The sequence below is a fragment of the Eptesicus fuscus genome, chromosome 14 (genome assembly GCF_027574615.1).
Source record: "Eptesicus fuscus isolate TK198812 chromosome 14, DD_ASM_mEF_20220401, whole genome shotgun sequence".
In the NCBI taxonomy this organism is placed as follows: domain Eukaryota; kingdom Metazoa; phylum Chordata; class Mammalia; order Chiroptera; family Vespertilionidae; genus Eptesicus; species Eptesicus fuscus.
Genome location: NC_072486.1, coordinates 8,595,412 through 8,619,466, shown reverse-complemented (window position 1 = coordinate 8,619,466; position 24,055 = coordinate 8,595,412). Strand labels below are relative to the sequence as shown.

At 44.3% G+C, this 24,055-nt stretch overlaps 1 protein-coding gene and 1 long non-coding RNA gene across 5 annotated transcripts in view; one reads left to right on the top strand and one right to left on the bottom strand.

The window, feature by feature from the left end:
• Positions 1–853: 853 nt before the first annotated feature.
• Positions 854–2,930, bottom strand: LOC129151388 (uncharacterized). The gene is made up of 2 exons (XR_008558082.1): positions 2,864–2,930; positions 854–1,626 (listed from the first exon to the last, which is right to left on the bottom strand). It is a non-coding gene; the product is annotated as an uncharacterized LOC129151388 (long non-coding RNA).
• ZNRF2 (zinc and ring finger 2) overlaps positions 2,094–24,055 on the top strand; it is a 71,303-nt gene continuing 49,341 nt past the window's right edge. For all 4 annotated transcript variants that reach the window (XM_054726043.1, XM_054726042.1, XM_054726045.1 and 1 more), the window contains exon 1: positions 2,094–3,250. In XM_054726043.1, the coding sequence (XP_054582018.1) occupies positions 2,794–3,250 (457 nt within the window). In that variant the 5' untranslated portion in view covers positions 2,094–2,793. The remainder of the gene's footprint in view (positions 3,251–24,055) is intronic.

The following is a 24,055-nucleotide window of genomic DNA, read 5'->3' as shown; positions in this document are numbered from 1 at the left end:
GGTTTTTTGTTCCTAGTTAGGAATAAATGTAGCGCACATTTAAGGTGTAATTACCATCTGGGTAAAAGTGACAAAAACAGCCAAGTTTGGATGTGATACAGCATAACATAAATCTGAATATAGCTGAGAGTCATCAGGTTTTATTGTTATATCTTTCCATTTATTAGTTTTAACTGCTGAATGGGGTTTGCTTCATAAATGTATGTGTGAAGATGACTGTGAAACTCTCACTCACCAGCTGTTAGCTCCCTGGAGACTTGCAAAAGTCCTTTACTCCTTTTTTAAAATCAGTGTTTATAATTTTCTCTAGTAGCAGTAGGTTCTTAGGATATTGGAAACAATTGACTGCTGGGCCAGAGTTTTACAATGAAGGCCTCATTTAGTAAAAGGTAAATCAAATCACTAAATACCTTCTTGAATTGGAACTTGTTTATGCTGCTAACCACTTTGGCCTTTCTAACATTTCTCTGCTTAACAAGTAAATGTTGGTTTCAGTAAGCTCATACACAGGATGTGTATATGTGTGTGTGTGTGTGTGTATACACATATACACACATATATATGTATATAAATATATACTTAGAGATATATATTTCACTGGTATCTCTGATATATTTACACACATATTCACACTGTATTTATAGGGTGGGCAAAAGTAGGTTTATAGTTGTAAAGACATTAAGTTTATTCTTGTATTATTATTAATTGTATAATTTTCCATATGAACAATTATAAACCTACTTTTGCCCACCCCTATATATCTATATGTATATTCTTCACTTGTTTAAAAATTTGATTCTCATACTTCAAAGAGTGATGAAAATCATTACATAAATGACATTACAGGCATGGAAAGAAGACAAAGTATTTATTTCTGTAGTTTGTACAAAAAAAGAAAACAATTGCTATTATTTTTGCATAGAGAACACTTTAGGCATTTTCAAAAGGGGAGGGTTAGAGCAGGCTGGCCACTGGGCATGCAGACCAGGCTCTACTACCAAGATACTAGGTCACAGGAGTGGGCTGGTAATTTTAATAAGTTCCATTCTAGCCCAGTGAGTGTGGCTCAGTGGTTGAGCATGGACCTATGAACAAGGAGGTCACAGTTCCATTCCCAGTCAGGGCACATGACTGGGATGTGCTGGCTGGATCCTCAGTAGGGGGCATGCAGGAGGCAGCTGATCAATGATTCTCTCTCATCATTGATGTTTCTCTCTCCCCTTCTCCCTTCCTCTCTGCAATAAATATATTTTAAAAATTCCTTTTTAGAGAAATTATCGGATTTTTAAGCTGCAAGTGCCCTAGGGATTTATATTCGAATATCCCAGAAAGGAAACTCAAGTCAAAAAAGGCAAAATAACTTGCTCAATACAGTAACTTAATTTGGTCCCAGACCTAGACCCCAGGTCTCCTAAATCCGGTGCAGCTTTCACTACACCACGGTTCTTGTCCTGCAACTGAAGGTCAAGCTGGATTATCCTTAGTTCCTCCAACAACGCGCTTCCTCCCTCCGGGGTTGGAGTGTTTGATCGGATAGGGCTGATTCAGATTAAGTTGCCTTCTGCCTCCTTCTTGTTTCTTTTGTTTCCACTGTTCTTAGTTTTTATCATCAGCATTGCTGATCTTCTGTTTCAAATAAAAGACACACTCATTTAAGAACACCCACAAGGAATGTAACACCCACCCAAACTGATTGGCTCGGGGGACAGGATACTGCCATTTCCAGCCGGGAAAAGGTGAAGGGGACACACTGCAATCGGACGGCCACGTGCGGGAGGAGGGGCCGCCTTTTGGTTGGTGCCCGGAGGGGCTAAATCCCTCCAATCGGCACGGGCCCGGCGGTGGAGGAGGGGGCGCGCTCCGGAGGAGGGCGGGGCCCGCGACCTGTCCATCACCGGGGCCTCGGGGCGGCAGCACCTACCACACCGCCGGTACCTTATCGGGGCGGGACCGGGGCGCGAAGGTCTAGGCTGGAGAAGGCGGGGCCAGAACGGCTGGAGCCAATCCGCCGCGCGGCACGAGGGGGCGGGGTCACCGCGTGCGACCCAAACACACGGGCCCGGGCTCAGCCTGGACCCACGAGGCTCCTCGGCCTTCCGGCTCCGGGCTCGGCCGCCTCCTCCCCTCCTGGGCTCCCCCACCCTCGTGGGCCACACCGCCCCCCGCCCCTCCTTCCCCGGGGCAGCACGGCGGCGGTTGCCGGGAAGCGCGCGCCGTTCCTGACTCCTCGCCATCCCTCCCCTCACGCGCCACCCGTTTTTCCTCTTTCTCCGTTAATAACAGCTGGGCGGCTGGGGGAGGAGGAAGGTGGCCCCGGCGGAGTCTGGGCGGGCGCCTCCCACTCACCCGCGAGCCGCCGTGCGAGCCGGAGGATGGCGGCGGTAGCAGGGGCCGCCCGGGAGGAGGCGGTGCCGAGGCCCGCGGCGCAGAGCACGGCGGCGGCGGCGGCAGAGAGCGGCAGCAGCCCGTCGCGGCGCAGCAGAACCGAAACCAGCGGCAGCCGGACCGCCACCTGAGCCGCCCTTCCCGCCGGAGCGAGCGAGCGGCGCCCGCCGGAGCCCGGACCTCCTTCCCACCCGCCTCTCCGCGTCTCCCGCGCCCGCCGTCCCCCCGAGAAGGAGAGCGCGCCGGGCGCCGACCGCCCCTCGGGGCGCCGGGCAGAGGCCCTGGACGTGCGGGCTTCCCTGTGGGCCGGCCGCGGTGCCTCGGCCCTGCCCTCTCGCTCCCGCGCTCGCTCCCGCCCTCCCGGCGCTCCGGGCGCTGCGCGCGGGCCCGGCCCGGGGCAGGGCGGACATGGGCGCCAAGCAGAGCGGCCCGGCCGCTGCCAACGGCCGCACCCGCGCGTACTCGGGCTCCGACTTACCTTCCAGCAGCAGCGGAGGAGCTAATGGGGCCGCCGGCGGCGGAGGGGCGCGGGCCGCGGCCGCCGGGAGGTTTCCGGCTCAGGTGCCGGGCGCGCACCAGCCCAGCGCCTCGGGCGGCGCCGCGGCGGCCTCGGCGGCCCCGCGCAGCCGCTCTCTCGGCGGGGCCGGGGGCACCGTGGCGTCGGGGGCCCGCGCCGCGCAGTCCTCCTTCAGCATCCCCAACAGCAGCAGCGGCCAGTACGGCTCGCAGGACTCGGTGCACAGCAGCCCGGAGGACGGCGGCGGCGGCGGCGGCGGCAGGGACCGGCCGGCGGGCGGGGGCCCGGGCGGGCCGCGCCTGGTCATCGGCTCGCTACCAGCTCACCTCTCGCCGCACTTGTTTGGAGGTACGGCCCCCTCCCTCCCTCCCTCGCTGGCTCCCTGGCTCCCACGGCGGCACGTGGGCCGCGGCTGCGTTTATGTTCGCCTTCTCCTTTTCTCCTTCAGCCCGAGCGCTGCCGGCCGGGGCAGCCTCCTGGGAGGAAAGTCGCCCCTGAAACCCCCAGGACGCCGCTCGGCCAGACCCTATAGTGTTTGCTTTTCCAACGTGTGACCCTCACCTCCTAGCGGCTCCCCTGCACGGAGGGCCCTTGCTTTCCCCGGAAGGTGAAAGGAGCAAATGGTGTTTTCTAACAAACGGACGCAGCAGTCCTGGTGCTTGTGGGTTTTGGTATCAGGAAGTCAGAAGACCCGTTGCAAAATGTAGTTCTATCTTGGGACTCGAGTGGTGAGCAGTTTTTAAAGGCCCAAAAGTCAGAGGGTCTGAAATAAACTTGAGGTATTTGAAAATGGAGGGAGTGATCTCCTTTGGGTGGTGGTTAATATAAAACTAATTCTTAAATTTGCAAATAGTCCCACCTCTACTATGCACACTTGAATGGGATGAATGTATTCATGGAAAGTGTATTTTTAACCCCAGTAAACTTCTACTTTAGATACTGCTTAATGTGAGTCCTGCTTAATTGGGACAGCATCTAAAACATTGAAAACAGTTTAAGGGGAGGGATTAGTAATGGTCACAGCTCTGCCCACAAGGTGCAGTTGGAAGCCTGGGTGCAAAGCAGTGTCGACTTGAGTTCAGGAAAAGTCACTTGTGAGGAATGGAAATTTTTAGTAGCAAAGTGATGTGTTTTTATGTAGAAACGGGAGGAAGGGTGCACTTGATTTGAGGAAAATGAGTTTGAATTGTTCAATTATGTTTTATGGTGATCATCTCTACCTCAGAACAGTTACAGTAAATGAATCAAGACACCCCTCTCTTCCCAGTTCATGGGGGAGGGGGAAAAGAGTTAGGTCTGGTTAGAGATACTGTAGAAGGTAAACATTCCCATCTCATTGCATTATGATATGACATTTACAACTGAGCACAGATAAACTGCACACACCATCCCCTCCATTTCTGTGCCCTTTTATTCATGTTTATAAACGTGAGAAATTTGAGTAGACAGTTGGTAAAGTGGGATGTCCAATAATGTAATTTAGCTATCTGTGCTGATGTTCTGTACTGTCAACCTTCACGTTGGCATAAATTAAAAATGGGAATGTCATGTTTAGTTTTTTTCCATCTTTTCAGTACTGCTTTGCACATTCAGTATAAAACAACTCTTTACCTTATTTCAATAACTTGTTATAAAGTCATTTTGCCATGTAAGTAAAAGTACTTAATGCTTCCTAAAATTGGGCCAGTTAAAAAAAATTGTTGTTGTTTTTTTTAAAAGAACTAGCGTTTTCCTTCCTTTGATTTGATTATAATAAATGCAATTGAAGGTACTGTAGTCACCACATGGAGGAATAACAAAAGCCAGTTTCTTGAGAATGGGAGATTAGTACAACAATAAAAGATAAGCTGGTTTAAAAAATATTTCTTTTTTAAATGAAAACTTGTATTTAGCAGTTAGGATCATCAAAAGATGTATATTTAAAGCTTGCTAAAGAAGGGGAAGTAGGAGAAGGCTTGTCAAATTAATAGTTCTTATTTCTTTAGTATACTGATTACTGTCTTTATTCTTTTTTTTTTTTTTAGGGCTGATATTCTTTAACAAAGAGTCAGTGTACCTGTATGGGTTTATTTTCTTAAAGTAAATACATTCCAGTCAGAGGACAAATAATTGGCACCCATGCTATTAAGTCATAGTAAATTAGCAAATGAAAAAGACCTAGTTCCTGAAAGTTGGAGAGGTAAAGCATTCCTCTCTTTTCTTATCTAAGTCCCTAGATTTTTGCGTTTAGTTTTTTTAGTACCTTTGTGGTTAGGGTAGTTGGGCCTAGAAGCAAAACAGTGAGGAACCTGTGGCAGTCTTTCTGAATTAGGTCTTTGTGGAGAATGAGCCCTAATGACCTAAGGCATCTATTGTATGCAGTTAACTTTTTCTTCTACACTTTTAGAAGGATTCTTGAAAAACTTGAAAAGTGCTTGTACCTTAAGTCCTAGTTGAAACCAGAAGATAAAATACACAAGTAAAACTGAATCTTTCCAGTGACATTTGCTTCAATGAGATTTTTACCTCTATTTCAGCGGATGAGTTTGTCAGGGAAACTTTATAGAACCATATTTCTCATTATCCCGAGGTTTAGGGAGCCAGATGATAATTCTTATTTAGAAATTAGACTTGACTATACTTCACATTGATTTAATTTTTAGTATGTATTATAGAATTAATGTTTATTCAGTTACAAAGTGTACAAATGTGTATATATAAAGTAACTCCATCTGAGTAATGAGTAAGGGAGTATTTCTGAATTAGTGGAAATTTATTACTGTAATTCTATAAAACTTATTTTTACTGATGTTTGTATTAATATCTCCTAATAAGAAAATTTGATACTAATAAGATTCAGAATTATTCTCTTACGGGCTGTCAGGTAATTTATAGAAAAGGAAAACCTAAACCAGTACTATGTTTGTTTGTTTTTTTAAATTTGGTAGTTTTAGCAAGGTGAATTGTTTCGGTTCCATCATAATGAATTACCAGATTAGATGAGGTGTTCCGTGTTGGTTTGTTTTGCTCTCTCTTGGACATGTATTTTGGTGATGTACACTCCTTTAATTCTCTCTGTCTAGAGAGAACTAGTAGAGGTGCTTAATACAGATGTTTTAGTTTACAGAAATTTCCTAGAACTGAGTTGTTGTATAACACATCAGAATGTTATTATAATGGAAACAGGAGTGTTTTTTTGTTTTTGTTGAATATATTTGTATTGATTTCAGAGAGGAAGGGAGAGGGAGAGAGGGATAGAAATAACGATGAGAGAGAATCATTGATCAGCCGTCCCCCTGCATGCCCCCTTGTGGGGACGGAGCCTGAAACCTGGGCGTGTGCCCTGACTGGGAATCTAACCAACACCTCCTGGTTCATGGGTCAACGCTCAACCACTGAGCCACATCGGCTGGACCATACAGGAATTTTTAGGTGAGGTAGGTTTTTCTTGTGTTTATGTTGTTGGTTTTTTTTGTTAGTTTCAGACTTCTGAGTTTAATAGTATTAAAGTGAACAAAAGCCTTCTCTTGTCTATTACTTTTGTTTACAACAGGTCTTAAGGGTATAGTCTAATATTTAAAAATTTAGTGGTATCTCACAGAGGATTTTTGGCTTTATTTTATGTCTACATTTTTTTCTGCTGTCAAGTTGCTAATGTTCATAAAGATAATTATTATAGGTGGTAATGATCCAGTCTTTAAGATCCAGCAAGGATGAGGGAGCTAAATTGGACTATAAAAATATACCAGTGAACAGATATTATGTGGGTTTCTCATAAAATATTCATGAGTCTGAGAGTGAAAATGTAAAATGAATTAATCTAGACAATTAACCGGTGGGACTGGATTGCTTTTGACTTCTTCCTGATTGGCTTGAGTTTGTTTGGGTGTGGTGTGCCCCTGAGTATTTCAGTAGGCTGATTGTAATTCAGGTGCCACCTGTTATCTAAGAAACAAGCTTCTTTATATTGAAGGAATGTGGGTTATCTCTTAAAACTGAATATGTTAAATAAAATCTGTATTTCTAGGCAGATTTATTTATCTTAATCTTTAAGACAGATGTGGGTTTATTGTGATTAATCTACTTCCTATTCTTGAATGTTCTTTTATTCAATTGAAGACTTTAATGGGGTGTGACAGAAGAAAATGACACTCCTAATGACAACTCATCACTCCCCAAAAACAACACTTGTAATTCCACAGAGTTTAAACTCTGTAGGCGATACCTTGTGTTTTATGCCTTTTTTAAATGCTAAAGTGTGGAAGCTAAGTTTCAGCTTTGGGAGTGTTTTGAAAGTGCAAGGTGGATGGTGGGCTGCAGGGAGGAGTGGTTTGTGTTGCACTGGACATCATCTGATAGGAGCTGCCTGGCCTAAGTACGTTTGATGCTTTGCTGGCTGCTAAGCCACTCAGAGCTCTGCTGTTTCACCAATAAATAGATAGTGTCTCCAGCAAGTCCTCTTGCCCCCTTCAATTTGATTGTTTTGCCTGGTAATTAGTAAGTTCTTATTTATTTCCTGGTTACCAATAACATTAATTAGATACCAGCTTGTGTCTATAAGGAGAATTGCCTTAATGTTATACTTATTTTATATACTGGTGTAAGTACAAATGGGTATATTTAGTAAATAGGTTAAAAGAGAAGTATAGGAACTGCTTTATGTAGCAAAGTACTTCCTAAATGTTTTAATTTTGCATGTACTTGACTGGCATTAACTAATGAATTAAGTTTGTTTTATACTTATTGAACAGTTTAGAAATTGGGGAAAACATGCCCTTTGTATGAAAAAAAGGCTCAAAAATGCCTTATGTTAGTTTGTGTGATGCTTATTAATTACTACAAGTTTAGCTGCCTAAAACAGCATATATTTATTTATCTCATAGTTTCTATGGGTTAGGAGTCTGGGTGCAGCTTAACATGGGTTCTCTGCAAGAATGTAATTAAGGTGTTGGCTAGAACTTGGATTGTTATCTAGAGACTCAATGGGAATTGGGTCTGCTTCCAAGCTCCCTCTCTCCCTCAGTTTGTTGGTAGAACTCATTTCCTCATAGTTTTAAAGCTCAGGACAGCTTGCTTCTTCAAAGACAGCAAAGGAGAGCGCCTAGCAGGGTGGGCTGGTGCTGCACTCTTACGTGAACACTAGAGTACCGGTGGGGTCCCTCGGCCTGGCCTGTGGGGATTGGGCCGAAGCTGGCTCTCCAACACCCCCTGAGGGGTCCCGGATTGTGAAAGGGCACAGGCTAGGCGGAGGGACCCACCTGGTGCACAGTCGGGGTCAGGGAGGGGTCATGGGAGGCCTCCAGGTGTGTCCGGCCCATCTCGCCCAGTCAGGATCAGCCGGACTCCAGCAGCAAGCTAACCTACTGGTCGTAGCATCTGCCCCTGGTTGTCAGTGAGCATCATAGCCACTGGTCCAACCGTTGAAGGAACAGTCAGATGAACAGTCGGACACTTAGTATATTAGGCTTTTATTATATAGGCGAGGATGTAGAAGTGATCACACGCAGCCCATTGGTTAGAAGCAATTCACTGGTCCTATTAACACTCAACACAGAAAGGCAGGGATCAGTGTGGACAGCCAGTCTGTCTGCCACATTGATTATAGACCTAGACTGACCAGCTAAACATACAACTGTTCTAATTTCAAACTCAGTTTTTATTTACTTTGAAAAAGCAATGATGTGTGTGGTAAGTTAGTTTAGTAAACAGGAATTAATTCCCTTCGGGGCTGGGCGTTGTGTTGTTAGGGGTACCAATGTGGGGCTGCTTCCTGGTCTTGCTCAGCTCTGGTTGAGATTGTTATATACAAGTGCCATCATAGGACTATTAACAGTGCTTTGTAGGGTATCATTGTGTAGGCCAGTGATGGCGAACCTATGACACGCGTGTCAGCACTGACCGCTGAGGCGACCGCATGCCGAGGATGAAACATTTGCGAAATAATGTTTTTTCCTCAAAGTGACACACTACCCGAGTTATGCTCAGTTTTTTGGTGAAGTTTGACACACCAAGCTCAAAAGGTTGCCCATCCACTGGTGTAGGCAGTCAAAGACTACTTCCAGAGCAAGGTAACATTTGAACTGTTTTGAAGCATTTAGAAGTTTTATGCAGAAAGGATACTACAGATTCAAGGAAGCACCCACAAATGCCTCAGATTTTTATAGGGTGTACTAAAGATTTAAATGTCTCTGATTGTAAGGTGCAAGGAGGAATGATGGGAACATGAAACTTGAAAAATAGGTTTGGACCAATTGCAGAAGGATTTTATAGTACTCTAAGTTGTTTAACCCTACCAAGTTTAAAAGCAGGTTAAGTCATGATCAGGCCAAGGGTACCATTACCATCAGTTAATGGTGGGTGGCAGCTTCCCAAGAAGTATAGTGCTCAGCCTTGAAAGCTGTATACAACACTTGTTAGGAGCGGAGAGTGGTAGCAGGAAGATAAGCTAGAACTTCTTTAGAATACTAGAGGCCCGGTGCATGAAATTCGTGCATGGGGGTGGGGGGGTCCCTTCAGCCCAGCCTGCACCTTCTCCAATCCAGGACCCCTTGGGGGATGTCCTATAAATATTTCTCTCTTCTCTGCGTCCAGCGTGGCTAGAGAGCAGTCTGGTTCCTGATTAGGGGTGATGGGGGATTGAGAAAATGAAAGAGACAGACACAAATACAGTAGGGAAAGCTGGGACTGGGTGGGACCGCTGTCCTCCGATGGAGAGACGGACCCAGAGCCCATACAGCATGTTTATTTTATACAGCAAAAACCAGGAAGTTTTACTAAAGCCCAAGACAAAGGAGATTATGTGCATTCTTGTGGGTTCTTTGTAATCGTCACTTCTGTTTGTTCCTGGTGCTTGGCTGAATTTAGATAATGAAAACCATCCCCTGGCATCTGGGCTGAAGGTCAGGCTGACAACAGTCCTGCGTCTGGCAAGGTGTGTTTCCAGGACTCTGCCAACGCCACTGGATTCAGTTGACAATAATTAAAGAAATGCTTGTGTGCCTTTCCAGGAGCTTAGTCCGACTGCCGGTTTGGATCGGGCCTAAACCAGCAGTCGGACATCCTTCTCATAATCCTGGACTGCTGGGTCCTAATTGCTCACCTGCCTGCCTGCCTAGTCTCCTGTAACTGCCCGCCCCCCCCCCCCCCCCTTGCTGGTCTGATTGCCCCTAACTGCCCCCTCCCCCCCCCCCCCACCGCTGCCGGCCAGGTCTCCCCCAACTGCCCCCTTGCTGGCCTGGTTGCCCCGAACTGCCCTCCCCCCCCCCCCCAGCCAGCCTGGTCACCTCTTACTGCCCCCCCCCCCCCGCCAACCTGGTTACCCCCACTGCCCCCCTCTGCCGGCCTGGTCACCCCCCACTGCCCCCCATACTGGCCTGGTTGCCCCTAACTTTCCCCCCTGCTGGCCTGGTCACCCCTCACGACTCCCCCCACCGGCCTGGTTGCCACACGCAGCCTACTGTTCAGTTGTTTGGTCGTCCCTCACTAACCCCCCTGCCAGTCTGGTTGCCCCAGCAGCCTGCTTGTTCAGTCATTTGGTCATCCCTCACTAACTCCCCTGCCGACCTGGTCATAGGCAGCCATCTTGTGAGGGTATGAGGATTAATTTGCATATTACCTCTTTATGATATAGGATAGTTGGTGGATGCCTAAATTGAAATCATGGCAATTGGTGAGGGAGAGGAAAAGTTTAATTTGATTGAGATTTCTAAGGTAGACTTAATTGATAGGATTGCAAACCTGAGTGCATAGTGATGTCATTTACCAATATTAACAATAAAGCAGGGATGAGCAAGTTTTAGAAATGATAATGAGTTCTTTTAGGCCTGTTAAACTTTGAGTGGCTATAGGATCTATAGGATTTTCAACTAGAAGCATCCTTAAACAGTAGGAAGGAAATATGAGTCTTTAATTTGGGACACTACAAAAAAATTGAGAAATTGTCAATTTGCAGATGATAAGTGAAGTCAAAAAGTGAGTAAGATTACTAAGGGATGGCTATAAATTGAAGAGCAAGCATGAAATTCTGGGTAGCAAGAACTTGAAGAGTCAGGCAGAGTAGGAGGTCAGAAATTAGAATTGAAACACAAGGAAAATAATTGGTTTAAAATGTTTTTTTAATTATAAAAGTATTTGTTCATTAGAGTAAATTAAAATACAAAAAAAGCAAATATAACTGAAAATCACTTGTAATCTGACCACCAGAATAAAAATATTGATGTCTATTTTTTATAGATATAGATATGGATACAGATATACAGGAAGGAGCAAAAGTAGGCTACAGTTGTTTGAAAGGAAAATAATCCTCCTATATAAGAAAGAGGTAATGTGCAAATTGACCCTCACACCCTCACAAGATGGCTGCCTACGACCAGGCTGGCAGAGTGGTTAGTGAGGGACAACCAAACGACTGAACAAGCAGACTACGTGAAGCGACCAGGCTGGTGGGGGTGGGGGGGTGTAGGCAATTAGGGGCGACCAGGCAGGCAGGCAGAGGAGCGATTAGGAGCCAGTGGTCCAGGATTGTCAGAGGGATGTCTGACTGCTGGTTTAGGCCCGATCTCTGGGATCCCCCAAGGGGTCCCAGATTGGAGAGTTGCAGGCTGGGCTGAGGGGACCCCCTCTCCCATGCACAAATTTCATGCTCCGGGCCTCTAGTATAATAACCCTATCTAATAAAGAGGGAATATGCTAATTCACCCTCACACTGTCGCAAAGATGGAGGCACCCACAGCCAATAAGGAGGGAATATACTAATTGATTGCCATGCGTTCAAAGATGGCGGTGCCCATAGCCACAAGATGGTGGCGCCCAGTCCCCTCAGCCCCGCTGGGGCAGCAGGCATGCGGCAAGGCCAGGCCCGCCTGCCTCCGGAGTCCCCCAGTCCCCTCAGCCCCCCAACCACCCAGGACCGGCCCGAGGCGCAGGCAAGCCTTGGATGGCGGCTGCCCAGCTGATGCCTGAGGTGCAGGTAAGCCTCAGATGTCGGCTGCGCAGCCTCCCAGGGCCAGCCGAGGCTTGTGCTGCTGGCAGTGGCAGCAACAGAGGTGTGATGGGGCGTCGTCTTCCCCTGATCTCCGGGTCGCCTCCCGCCCCTGAGGGCTCCCAGACTGTGAGAGGGGGCAAGCCGGGCTGAGGGACCCTCCCCCCCTCCAGTGTATGAATTTTCACGTACCGGGCCTCTAGTAAGTAATAATGCAAGAATAAACTGTCTCATGTACTCACAACTGTAAACCTACTTTTGCCTCACACTGTGTACACACGCGCGCACACACATTTGTTTTAGATTCAAAATTTGGGGCATTCATTCCACATATGTTTTGATTTTATACATTTTTGATGTTCTAATATAAGACTTTAAATTTTTCTCCAAAAATTACATTAGCTGAATTCCACAAATTTTGATCATTGATCAGCTGCCTCTTGCACGCCTCACACTGGGGATCGAGCCTGCAATCCAGACATGTGCCCTGACCGGGAATTGAACTGTGACCTCTTGGTTCATAGGTCGATGCTCAACCACTGAGCTATGCCAGCTGGGCTATAACATCATTTTTTTTAATGACTGCCCAGTATTCCAAAATTTACTCAAATATTTAATGAGAACTACTTTGCTATGCACTGTTGGAAGAAATAGGATATACACCGAGTGACCAGATTATTATGACCACCTGACGTTTGTAGGCAGATTAGCCGTACACTGCATGGTATGGGATGTGGATGCCGAAGGCCTATTCAAACACCTTTGCTGTCTGCAGTTACCAAGATAAAACGTCTCCAATTCGCACAAGAACACAAGGATTGGACAGTCGAGCATTGGAAAAAAGTCATGTGGTCCGATGAATCACTTTTCCAGTTGCATCATGCAGATGGAAGAGTGAGAATTTCGCGGAAACAGCATGAAAGCCTGCACCCCACATGTAGGAGTACAACCCTTCAAGCTGGTGGGGGCAGTGTTATGGTTTGGGGCATGTTTTCCTGGCATGATTTGGGCCCATTGATTCATGTGGAACAATGTCTGAATAGCACAACATACCTAAGTATCGTTGCTGATCAAGTTCATCCTATCATGTTGATGGCGTATCCCAATGGAGATGGCTTCTTCCTACAAGACAATGTGCCATGCCACGGTGCTCGTATTGTGCAGGAGTGGTTTCAAGAACCTGAGGGAGACTTTACCTTGCTTAGGTGGCCCCCACAATCACCAGATCTCAATCCAATTGAGCATTTGTGGGACGAAGTTAAAAGAGCCATCAGGCAGCTGGTACCACAACCATCAAATCTCACAGAACTGGACAGTGCTATTCATGAGGCATGGTGTCAGATTCCTCGCATCACCTTTCAACATCTCATGGAGTCAATGCCAAGAAGAATCACCGCAGTATTGAAGGCAAAAGGTGGCCCAACGAAGTACTGATGGGGTGGTCATAATCATCTGGCCACTCAGTGTATATTCCTGCTTTCATGGATAGTTGAATTTTGAGTAATGTCTGTCAGAATCATTATTCTATTCAGTGCTTTTTTTTTTTTTTTTTAGCAATAAGAAACTTAATATGTCAAAGAAGAGTAAGTACATTTCATCATTTGAATTTAATAAATTCTGACCATCTTGTATATCCTAATTTTTGTTGGAATGTAATTTGTTTCTAAGTCAGCTCTTGGTTTGAACAATGAATTTTACTAGTTTTATTATTTTTATTTCATTAGCTCTGCTCTTAACCCTTAGTTTCTTTCTCATTTGTAAAGCTAATTTTGTATTTTTCTTGCTTCTTAGTGCATTTTTTTAAAGTGTCACTTTAACAATTTTAAATTTACTGTTGGTTATTTTTGTTATTTTTAGTATTGCATTGTGGTCAGAGAATCTTAAGACTTTTTCAGTTGCAAATGATAGAAACACAGCTCAAAATAGCATTAAGTGGACAAACACTATATTGTCTCAAATTATTAGGACATAAAGGTAGCTCACGGAATTGAAGGAACAAGTGGAGGAACCAGGGTTCCTGGAGCTGGAACGTAGCAGTTCTCAGTGTACCCACACCCACACCCACTGCCTGGTCTCCTTTGGCGTTTTACCTAGTTTTGTCCCTTTCTATTGAGTTCTGTAGACCTTCTTTAAGCTGGTGGCCTGCAGGCCATTGCTACTTTCTTCACCTGTGATCTGCGAGGCCTGAAGGGACTATTTTGCACCCTCTCCAACAGAAGGACTCTGGTTTGCACACTTTAAGCCATGTGCCTATCCAGAGATCAGTCACTGAACATGAGATGGGATGCCTATGTGCAGCCTGCATTCTGTTAACATGGGGAAGAGCTTGGGTCTTCAGGTCGCGTTTCCTGGGTTGAGCCCATTTACTTCTTAAGCAAGTTACTTAACTTCTTTATATCTTATACCTTACTTTCCTCATCTCTAAGATCAGGGTAAGAATACTTGCTTTGTAGATTTATGAGGATTAAAGACATTTACATAGGTACATTATACCATATGTTTTTAACTAACACTTGAACCTCTCTATCAAAAATGAAAGCATTCAAGACTCATACACCACTCCACATCCTCCTCTTCAGGAAGATCATGTACTTTCCTCTTCTCAACTTCTCAGCTTTTGCAAAAGTAATAGAAAATCTTAGTTTTTATTTTTATATGTGTTTTATTTCTAAGAGTCTCCCTTGAATATTTGAATTATGTTTTATAGCACATTTACTGTGCTAGCCACATGCCAAAAACTGTTCTTCAAAATGTATTTGATAACAAGGTTATTGATCACCAAATTATTGTTTTTTTAAATCATATATAAAAACTTACTGCTCCAAAAAGAAATATGTTTTATTTGCATAAAGAAAATACATGTAAACTGAATTTTGAACGTAAGCAAATAGATATAATGTGGACTGTACAAATGGGGACAATTATAAAATTGTCTTAGAAATAAAATTATTCTGTGTTTAATAGCTCTTTTATAACTATTTGAATGTGCTGCAAGATATTCTTAATCAATCTGAATGTGCTGTGTTGGTGGTTGGAGATGGGTGTGATGGTTGGAGAGAAGTTAAGGCTGGTCAGTTAAGTGCATGCTACTTCTCCAGGGCAGAATCTGAAAAACTTAGCATCTTATAGTTACTGTATGATTTACTGTATCTCAGGCAACCTGGATGACTTGGCATTTGATAAAGCAATTCACTACATTTGCTGGGGCTTTGATACCCTCCAATCTGAGAGCTCTAAGGTCTGGATTTGGAATTCTCCAGATTTCTTACCCAGCATAGCACTTCTTCAGACACAGTGCATCTTGTCACCTTGAAATCTCAGTTCCTTAATAACTCCCACTGTTTACTTCTTCCACCATGTTGTTCCTTTGCTTTATCTCCTTTCTTTAATGTCTTTGCTTTTTCTTTTTGGGGGACTCCCCCCAATTTTTATCTCTAGTACTTTAATGGATTTTTGTTTGTTTCTATATTTTTTTAATTTCCAAGAGCTTTTTTTTTTTTTAATATATTTTATTGGTTTTTTACAGAGAGTAAGGGAGAGGGACAGAGAGTTAGAAACATCGATGAGAGAGAAACATTGATCAGCTGCCTCTTGCACACTCCCTACTGGGGATATGCCCGCAACCAAGGTACATGCCCTTGACCAGAATCGAACCTGGGACCCTTCAATCCGCAGGCCGACGCTCTATCCACTGAGCCAAACCAGTCAGGGCTCCAAGAGCTTTTTTAAAAAAATTGTTTTTTTTCATATATTCTGTTGTTCTTTTATGGGCATAATATTTTTTCTAAGAATATTAATGATGTGTACTTATGTGTGCATATGTGTGTATAAATGTTTTTTTCTCCTTTTTTACTCAGTTTCTTCCCAGTTGCTTTTTCTCATTGTTTTCAGTCATTGGTTTGGTTCTTTCTGCAAATGTTTAGTGATCATGGCTGATTACTTATACTTTAAATAAATTAAGGCACTAAAAAGCTGATTGGAAGCTCTCCGTGAATGTAGGGTCACCCATGTTAAATTACTGTCTTTTCTCTTGGTCTGGTCATATTTTCCAAAATGGCGTTTCTCCTTTTTTTTTTTTTGGCCTGGAAAACATACTTCTTTTAATACCAGGTTCTAGGAACACAATGAGAAGAAAGTTGAGAGTCATAACACTCAGTATGGTCCCTTCATTTAATCATCATATTCAGTAGGCACCTCTGCCATTAGATACTTCTGTTGTTGTCCCCAAGTGCAAAAACCTTGCCCTCTCAAAATAACAGAGTCTAATGCCAGCATTGCGGAGAACAGTTGCCTACTTGCTTGAAGTCAGGGAGGACAGCTGGAAAACTCTGCTTCTTACACAACATGCAGTGAATATTTCTGTTTTTAGGCCTCTTTTCTGTCTGCCAATTCTTGTGCTTGGTGTAAATTAGGTTGCTTTCCTAGTTCTGCAATTAAAGTTACTAGTCATTTATTTTCTTTTAATAGTCTAGTGGTATTGCTTTTTTTGTTTGTTTTTCATTTTCTCTGTCCTTTTATAGGCTTACAAGAGGCCAAGTGCACAAATGCATGCATGGGTGGGGGTCCCTCTGCCTGGCCAGCAATCAGGTGCTCGGGGCTGGCCAGGGGGAGGGACCTCGGGAGGTTGGCTGGCCCAGGGGAGGGACGGTGAGAGGTTGGCTGTGGGAGTGCACTGACCACCAGGGGGCAGCTTCTGTGTTGAGCATCTGCCCACTGGTGGTCAGTGCACGTCATAGCTACCAGCCGGTTTTAACGGTTGCTTAGGCTTTTATATATACAGATTCCCTTTAAAAACTACATTTTTAGTGATTTTAGGAGGCTGTTTGGTCTGCACAGAAACTGATCAATTTGATTAGGCAGTCATCTTTAACTGCAAGTCCTCTTTTTTTTTAAATTGTAGAATATGAATCCATTTCTTTGAAATTTAGACAGTTCAGATAAAATGGAAGTCATTTTCAGTTCTCTGATGATTCCATTCTCTTCATGTCAATGTTATATTCACATCCTAACATCTTAATAAATTCATGTACATACAAGTACAGAGAAAAAGTTTTATTTTGTATGTGATTTTGCCATGGAGACTGTTATTGTCAAGAATGTGGTTACACTCTATTCTAAAACCTCCTTTTTTCTCTCTAATGTGTTCAGAAGGTTTTTACGTGGGAGGACATATAAATGGAACTTTAACTGCTTAGTACTTGCTATTCAATAATATGCACATGCTGTGTTTTCTTTAACCCTTCCGTTGATAAGCATTTAGGATATTTATACTTTCCTACTTTTCCAGTGTTGTAATAAATATCTATGAATATTTATACACAAAGGTATTGCTTTACAGTTATGGAGGTCAGAGGTACTAAATAGGTCTCACTGGGCTAACCTCCAGGTGTTGGGGGCTGCTCTGGAGGTTCTGAGGGAGAACTGCTTCCTTGCCTTTTTCAGCTTCTCAAATGTCTGCCGTTCTTGGCTTATGATGACTCCATCTTGGAGCAAGCAACATTGGGCCAAGTCTTTCTCAAACTGCCATCTCTCTGGCATTTTTAAAAATCATTTTCTGGTTCCAGGTTTTTATTTTCTTATTTTTTAATTTATTTTTATTGTTGAAAGTATTATAGGTGTCCCCTCCCCCCTTTTTCTTTTCTTTTCTTCTACATTTTTTTAAAAGCCTGTTCTTAAGTTGGGCCTATCCAGATAATCTAGGATGATCTCCTTATGATAAGAGCAGTGATTAGCAACATAAATTCTGCTTTGCCATGTAACACTGGAGGGTCTCGGGGATTAGGTAGCGGTCTCTTTGGAGAGCTATTATTCTGCCCACCACAAGGTGATAACTCTTGAATAGGCTTATTGTTTAATGAAAATGCAGTATATATATTTTTTGTATAATGAGTTATCTACAGGATAGAAAGAAAAATGATTGACATCAAACTGTAAAAAAATATTTTGAAAATAAACTTTAGCCCTAGCCGGTTTGGCTCAGTGGATAGAGCGTCGGCCTGCGGACTAAAGGGTCGCAGGTTCGATTCCGGTCAAGGTCATGTACCTTGGTTGTGGGCACATCCCCAGTGGGAGGTATGCAGGAGGCAGCTGATGGATGTTTCTCTCTCATCTATGTTTCTGACTCTCTATTCCTCTCCCTTTCTGTGAAAAATCGATAAAATATATTTAAAAAAACCTTTAATTAGCTATAAGCTGCTGTACCCTAAAGTTATAAAGAATTCCTTATCTAAAAGACAGTTAAATGCATTTTTTATGTCTACATTCTTAATGTCTTTGGCATAGTTCTCTGATATTTTGTATAATTCTTTTATACTTGCAATTTTATGTATAAAACAGATTATTAAATTCTGCTATGTGGCCGAAACCGGTTTGGCTCAGTGGATAGAGCGTCGGCCTGCGGACTCAAGGGTCCCAGGTTCGATTCCAGTCAAGGGCATGTGCCTTGGTTGCAGGCACATCCCCAGTGGGGGGTGTGCAAGAGGCAGCTGATCGATGTTTCTCTCTCATCGATGTTTCTAACTCTCTATCCCTCTCTCTTCCTCTCTGTAAAAGAAAATCAATAAAATATATATATAAAAAAATTCTGCTATGTGCTAGGTGCTGTTAGTAATGAAGGTAACACACAGTACCCTCTTTTCACTGAGCTGGGTAATTGTCATGTTCTCTCAATCTTTTTTTTTTTAAACTATTTTAATTTTTTCCCTGAGCCTTCTAATTTTATTATAGTTGGTTACAGACCTCTTTGTGGAAAGAAAGCAACCACTTCCTTTAAAAAAAAAAAATAGGATTAATTTTATGTTAGAATGTACAGAACCTATGTGTATTAGTTTGAAGAGTTTTGACAAATGCATTTGACAGTGTACTGTGTCAGCAACACTGTCAGAACAGATAACACTTTATCCCAGAAAATTCCCATGCTCCTTCCCAGACATTCTCACCCAGAGGCTGGTTCATATTGCCTGTTTTTGTTATAGCTTGCTTTTGCTTGTCCTTGAACTTCATATAAATGGAGTATACAACGTGTACTCTTTCATGTTGAGGGTAAGTTAGAAATGGGAGACATTGGAAAGCTGAATGAAATTATTTCTCGCCCCTCCCATTTTCCCTGCTCTGTCCCCTAAAGGCGACTCCCTCCTCAATCAGTTACTGTACAGTAATACTGTCCTCTAATGTGTGGACAATAAAACTAAGAATACCCTAAGTGTTTATATAGTAGAAGGCTTGAGTATGTAAATATATCAAAGGTAAACTTAAGAATGGGATTTGCTTATACAAATATATCATTTTTAACCAACTCTGAAAGTGGATAGATAGCTTAGAAATAAATAATTTAATATTAGTGTGGTATAAAATTTGTTTTGGTCATTTTCTTACCAAATTAGTGTGTATACCTATCTATAATAATAAAAGCATAATATGCTAGTTAGACCGGACGACCTTTGGACAAAGCCAGGGCTGCAGGGGAAGCCCAGATTCTGGGTGCCTTCCGGCAGCCGGAGGAAAGCCCAGGTCCCGGGTGCCAGAGGGAAGCCGGTGTCCGCAGCCAGGGGTAGGAAGGCCTACTCTTGCACAAACTTCGTGCATCGGGCCTCTGGTCCTACCTAATAATAGACAAATATGCAAATTGACTGTACCTTCGCTATGCCTGCGATTGGCCAGGAGGTGCGGGGGGGCGGGACTCGGGGTGGCCGGGGTGGCCAATTGGGCTGGTGGGACGCTGAGCTCGCGTCGCCAGTGACGGCTCGAGCTCAGCGTCTGCGCCATGGCTGTGCTGCAGCACAGAAGGGGCCTCTGGGGCAGTGAGCTCATGTCCCACCGCGGACCATCTAAAGCGGGGGAGCTGGGTGCCTGTCCGCTCAGGCACCAGGCCTTTCAGAAGACTTCACTGCGCTGGAGGCTTCTGAAAGGCCTGGTGCACCAGCGGACAGGCACCCAGCTCCCCCATGATTGAAAGCGAAAGCATGTAGGGGACCCTACACATGCATGATTCAATCATGCACTGGGCCTCTAGTATATATATAAAAGCCTAAGCGACAGTTATGACTGGATGGTCGACCAGCTGGTAGCTACGAGGCGCACTGACCACCAGGGGGCAGACGCTCAATGCTGCCCCCTGGTGGTCAGTGCACTCCCAAAGCCAATCTCCCATGGCCAGCCAACCTCCTGCGGTCCCTCCCTCCAGCTGGCTGGCCCCAATCGCCCTGATCGGGACTCGGCGCCATGGCCCTGATTGCTGACCAGGCCAAGGGACCCCACCGTGCACGAATTTGTGCACCAGGTCTCTGGTGTGTACATAAATGAAAAAAAGGCCAGAAGGTCCACATACTCCAAATAGGTTATTTCTGGCTAGTAGAGATACTTCTACCCTATTTTCATCTTAGGTATTATTATCTATTTTTTATAGTAATCCTTATATAACTTTTAACAGAAAAGAATTGGTATTGATATCATCATTATCGCCACTCTTACTATTAACTACTCTTGTCCTTCATTACTCATACTTCCAGAGCTCAGATTCATTGTTGAGTCTGTCTGACTCCAGGTGTCAGGCTAAGGAGCAAAATCTACATTGGACAGCATCCTTAAGAGTTCATTCTGGCCCTAACCGGTTTGGCTCAGTGGATAGAGCATAAGCCTGCGGACTCAAGGGTCCCAGGTTCGATTCCGGTCAAGGGCATGTGCCTTGGTTGCGGGCACATCCCCAGTGGGGTGTGTGCAGGAGGCAGCTGATCGATGTTTCTCTCTCATCGATGTTTCTAACTCTATCCCTCTCCCTTCCTCTCTGTAAAAATCAATAAAATATATTTAAGAAAAAAAAAAAAAAAGAGTTCAATCTGGTCTCATAAGATTCTCCTGAAAGGAAGTGTTCTGTAACCAAGCAAGTTTGTAACCTATTAAATTTCTACAATAAAGAAATCTAGCTAATTCATTTTAATTCAGCATTTTCCAAATTAACTTCATAGTAACATGACTAGTTTTTCTTTAATCCTTTGTTGATGTTTTGTGGCTCTCAGATTTTAGTGGGCATGAGAATTAACCCCACCTCCACAGTTATGTTTCAATAAGTTTGGGGTGTGGCCTGAGAATTTGCATTTCTAACATATTAACAGGTGTTGCTGATGCTTCTGGTCCAGGAACAATACATTGTACTCCCTTTGTTATGTGATTTGCAATTCCATTTCGCCTTGAGATATACACTCATAGAACTTTTATGTTAAACTAGTGACCCGGTGCATGGATTCATGCAAATAGAAAGGAAATTAATTAGAAGGTGGCTGAGAAGGGCTGGCCACGCCCTGGAGCCAATTTCCCGCGGTCTCTCCCCAGCTGGCTGCACCTGGCTCGAAGGGCTTCTGCAGAGTGAATGGGGTCCCTCTGGCAGGTAGGGTCCCTTGGCCTGGCCTGCAGGGATGGGACCGAAACCGGCTCTCTGACATCCCCCAAGGGGTTCAGAGTGCGAGAAGGCACTCTGCAAAGTTGCTGTCGTACAGGGTGTGGGACGCAAACACAATTGTGCAGTAAACCAGATTCAGGGCTGACAGTGCCCCAGCAACAACATAACCCATGGCCAAAGGTGGAATCGTGCGGCCCTGTGAGAAATTGGGCTTCCTCCTCTCTGGTTTTGGGGTGCGTCACCCGAGAAATGCCACTGCCAAGTCACTGCAGCTCAGCAGCTCCTGCGTTGACTGTCTACCCCCTGGTGGTCAGTGTGCTTCAGAGCAACCGGTTGGATGGTGGGAGGGACACTTAGCATATTAGCCATTTTTACTTATTTATATATATATACTAGAGGCCCGTTGCAGGAAGATTCCTGCAAGAATAGGGCTTCCTTGTGCCTATTCCTGCAAGAATAGGGCTTCCTGCGGCCTGAGCAAAGCAGAGAAGGGAGCAAAGCCCGCCTCGGCAGGCTTCGCTCCCTTCTCCACTGCCTCGCTCCCTCCCATCTCTGCTGCCTCGCTCCCTCCCGTCTCCGCTGCCTCGTTCCCTCCCGTCTCTGCTGCCTCGCTCCCTCACATCTCCGCTGCCTCGCTCCCTTCTCTGCCACTTCGCTCCCTTATGCAGCACTTGGCTTCCTTCTACGCTGTCTTCAGTCTTCGCTCCGCACCTGCATATGCAAATTAACCACCATCTTTGTTGGGTTGATTTGCATACTCGCTCCTGATTGGCTGCTGGGCGTAGTGGAGGGAGGTCAATTTGCATGTTTCTCTTTTATTAGTGTAGATAATGTTTTCCTGCTAAAGAAGGTATGTTAGAAGTAGGATATAATTGACTTTAGCAATGGAAAGAGCCTCCAAATGGAGCTTTGTTAACTAAGTTACCCAAGGGGCATTATGTCTCTTCTGTCATCAATATTTTTCTGCTAGCCTGTGAGCTTCAATTTAGTCATATTTAGATGGAAATGATTAAACCTATGTCACAAGGTTGAATAGGATTAAATGACATAATATTTGCAAAAGCCCCTACTGAAGGGCTTGGCACATCCCATGTGATTCTAATGCATGCTGAAGTATGAGAATTTCAGCCTAAGGTTTTTAGACCATCAAGGAATTATGAATTCAAATGGCAAAAGCAGCATATGTATATTCATATTCTCAGTGGTGATATTCCACACCCTCCCCACCTGGTGTCAAGGTTCAGTGGATTCTCCATTTAATGCTGGGAGGCAGGTAAAAAGAAGAGAGTTATTTGTAATGTATCTTAATAGTGAAATTTAACCCTTTGAGGGTATCCTAGCTCAAGGCAAAAGTCTGCTGCTACTGTTCACTTTACTGCTTTGGGTTTCCAATCTTCTCCCATTTTAAATCCTGGATTTTGAATTGTTTCTATTAGGAGGGTTGCTCTAATCCCTTGTTCCACTATACTCCTGAAACAGCATTCTCCATTATTAAATTCAGTAGGTTTTACCAGATTGCTTTGTGTGCAAGTGCAAGCTGAAATAGTAATGTGATAACATTTTATGCATGTCAGATTGACAGAAAGTAAAGTAATAACATATCATTGCTGGTGACAGGGGTTGTAAATGATATTGACGTACATGTAAATTGTTGTGGTCTTTTTAGGAAATGTAAAAAGAGCATATGTCAGGTCAGTGTAAAGGAGGCTTTGGAGAGGGTGGTGGTGAGGAGAAGGATGCCCAGTGAAATGGCGGTCAAGAGCCTTTTTTGGGCTGGCAGGAAAACACAGCATTGAGTGAAGAATAGTGTCTCAAAAGGAAGAGACTTCCTATGAAAGAATTATGCAAGAAACTGAGAACAGTTGTTGCCCCAGGGAGGGGAGCTTGATGGCTATGCTACAGAAATACAGAAATGGAAATTCTGATTCTCAAATGCATATGGCAATCAAGGGGCCCCAAATAGCCAAAGAATCTTGGAAAAGAACAAATTTGGACACACACTCCTGATTTAAAAACTTACTACAGTGCCCATCAGCAGATGAGTGGATTAGAAAACGGTGGTACATCTATACAAGGAATACTATGCTGCTGTAAAAGAGAAGGAATTCTTACCATCTGCAAAAGCATGGATGGAACTGGATAGCATTATGCTAAGTGAAATAACCCCGTCAGAGAAAGATAAATATCACATGATCTCACTCATTTGTGAAATATAATGAACAGTATAAACTGATGAACAAAAATAGAACCAGAGCCCTAACTGGTTTGGCTCAGTGGATAGAGCGTCGGCCTGTGGACTCAAGGGTCCCAGGTTCGATTCTGGTCAAGGGCATATACCTTGGTTGTGGGCACATACCCAGTAGGGAGTGTGCAGGAGGCAGCTGATCGATGTCTCTCTCATCAATGTTTCTGGCTCTCTATCCCTCTCCCTTCTTCTCTGTAAAAAAATCAATAAAATATATATATTTTTAAAAAAGAGCATATGTCAGGCAAAAACTGTCATGTCAAAGGAGCAGGTTGGGGAAGTATGTTTGCAGCAAATGCAAGTGGCAGTTTTTCAGTGGTGAGGACTGGAGAAAAAGAGGAACGAGTGTTGCCAGTCTTATGTTTAGGGGTATGAGGTAGTTGGCCTTGCTTAACTGAAGAGCAAGAGTAGGTGGACTTAAGGAACATTCACATAGACTTATCTATACTAATACAAGTGTAATATGCTAATTAGACTGGACGTCCTTCCAGACAAAGCCAGGGCTGTGAGGGTAGCTTGGGTCCCAGGTGCCTGCCAGCGGCCGGAGGGAAGCCC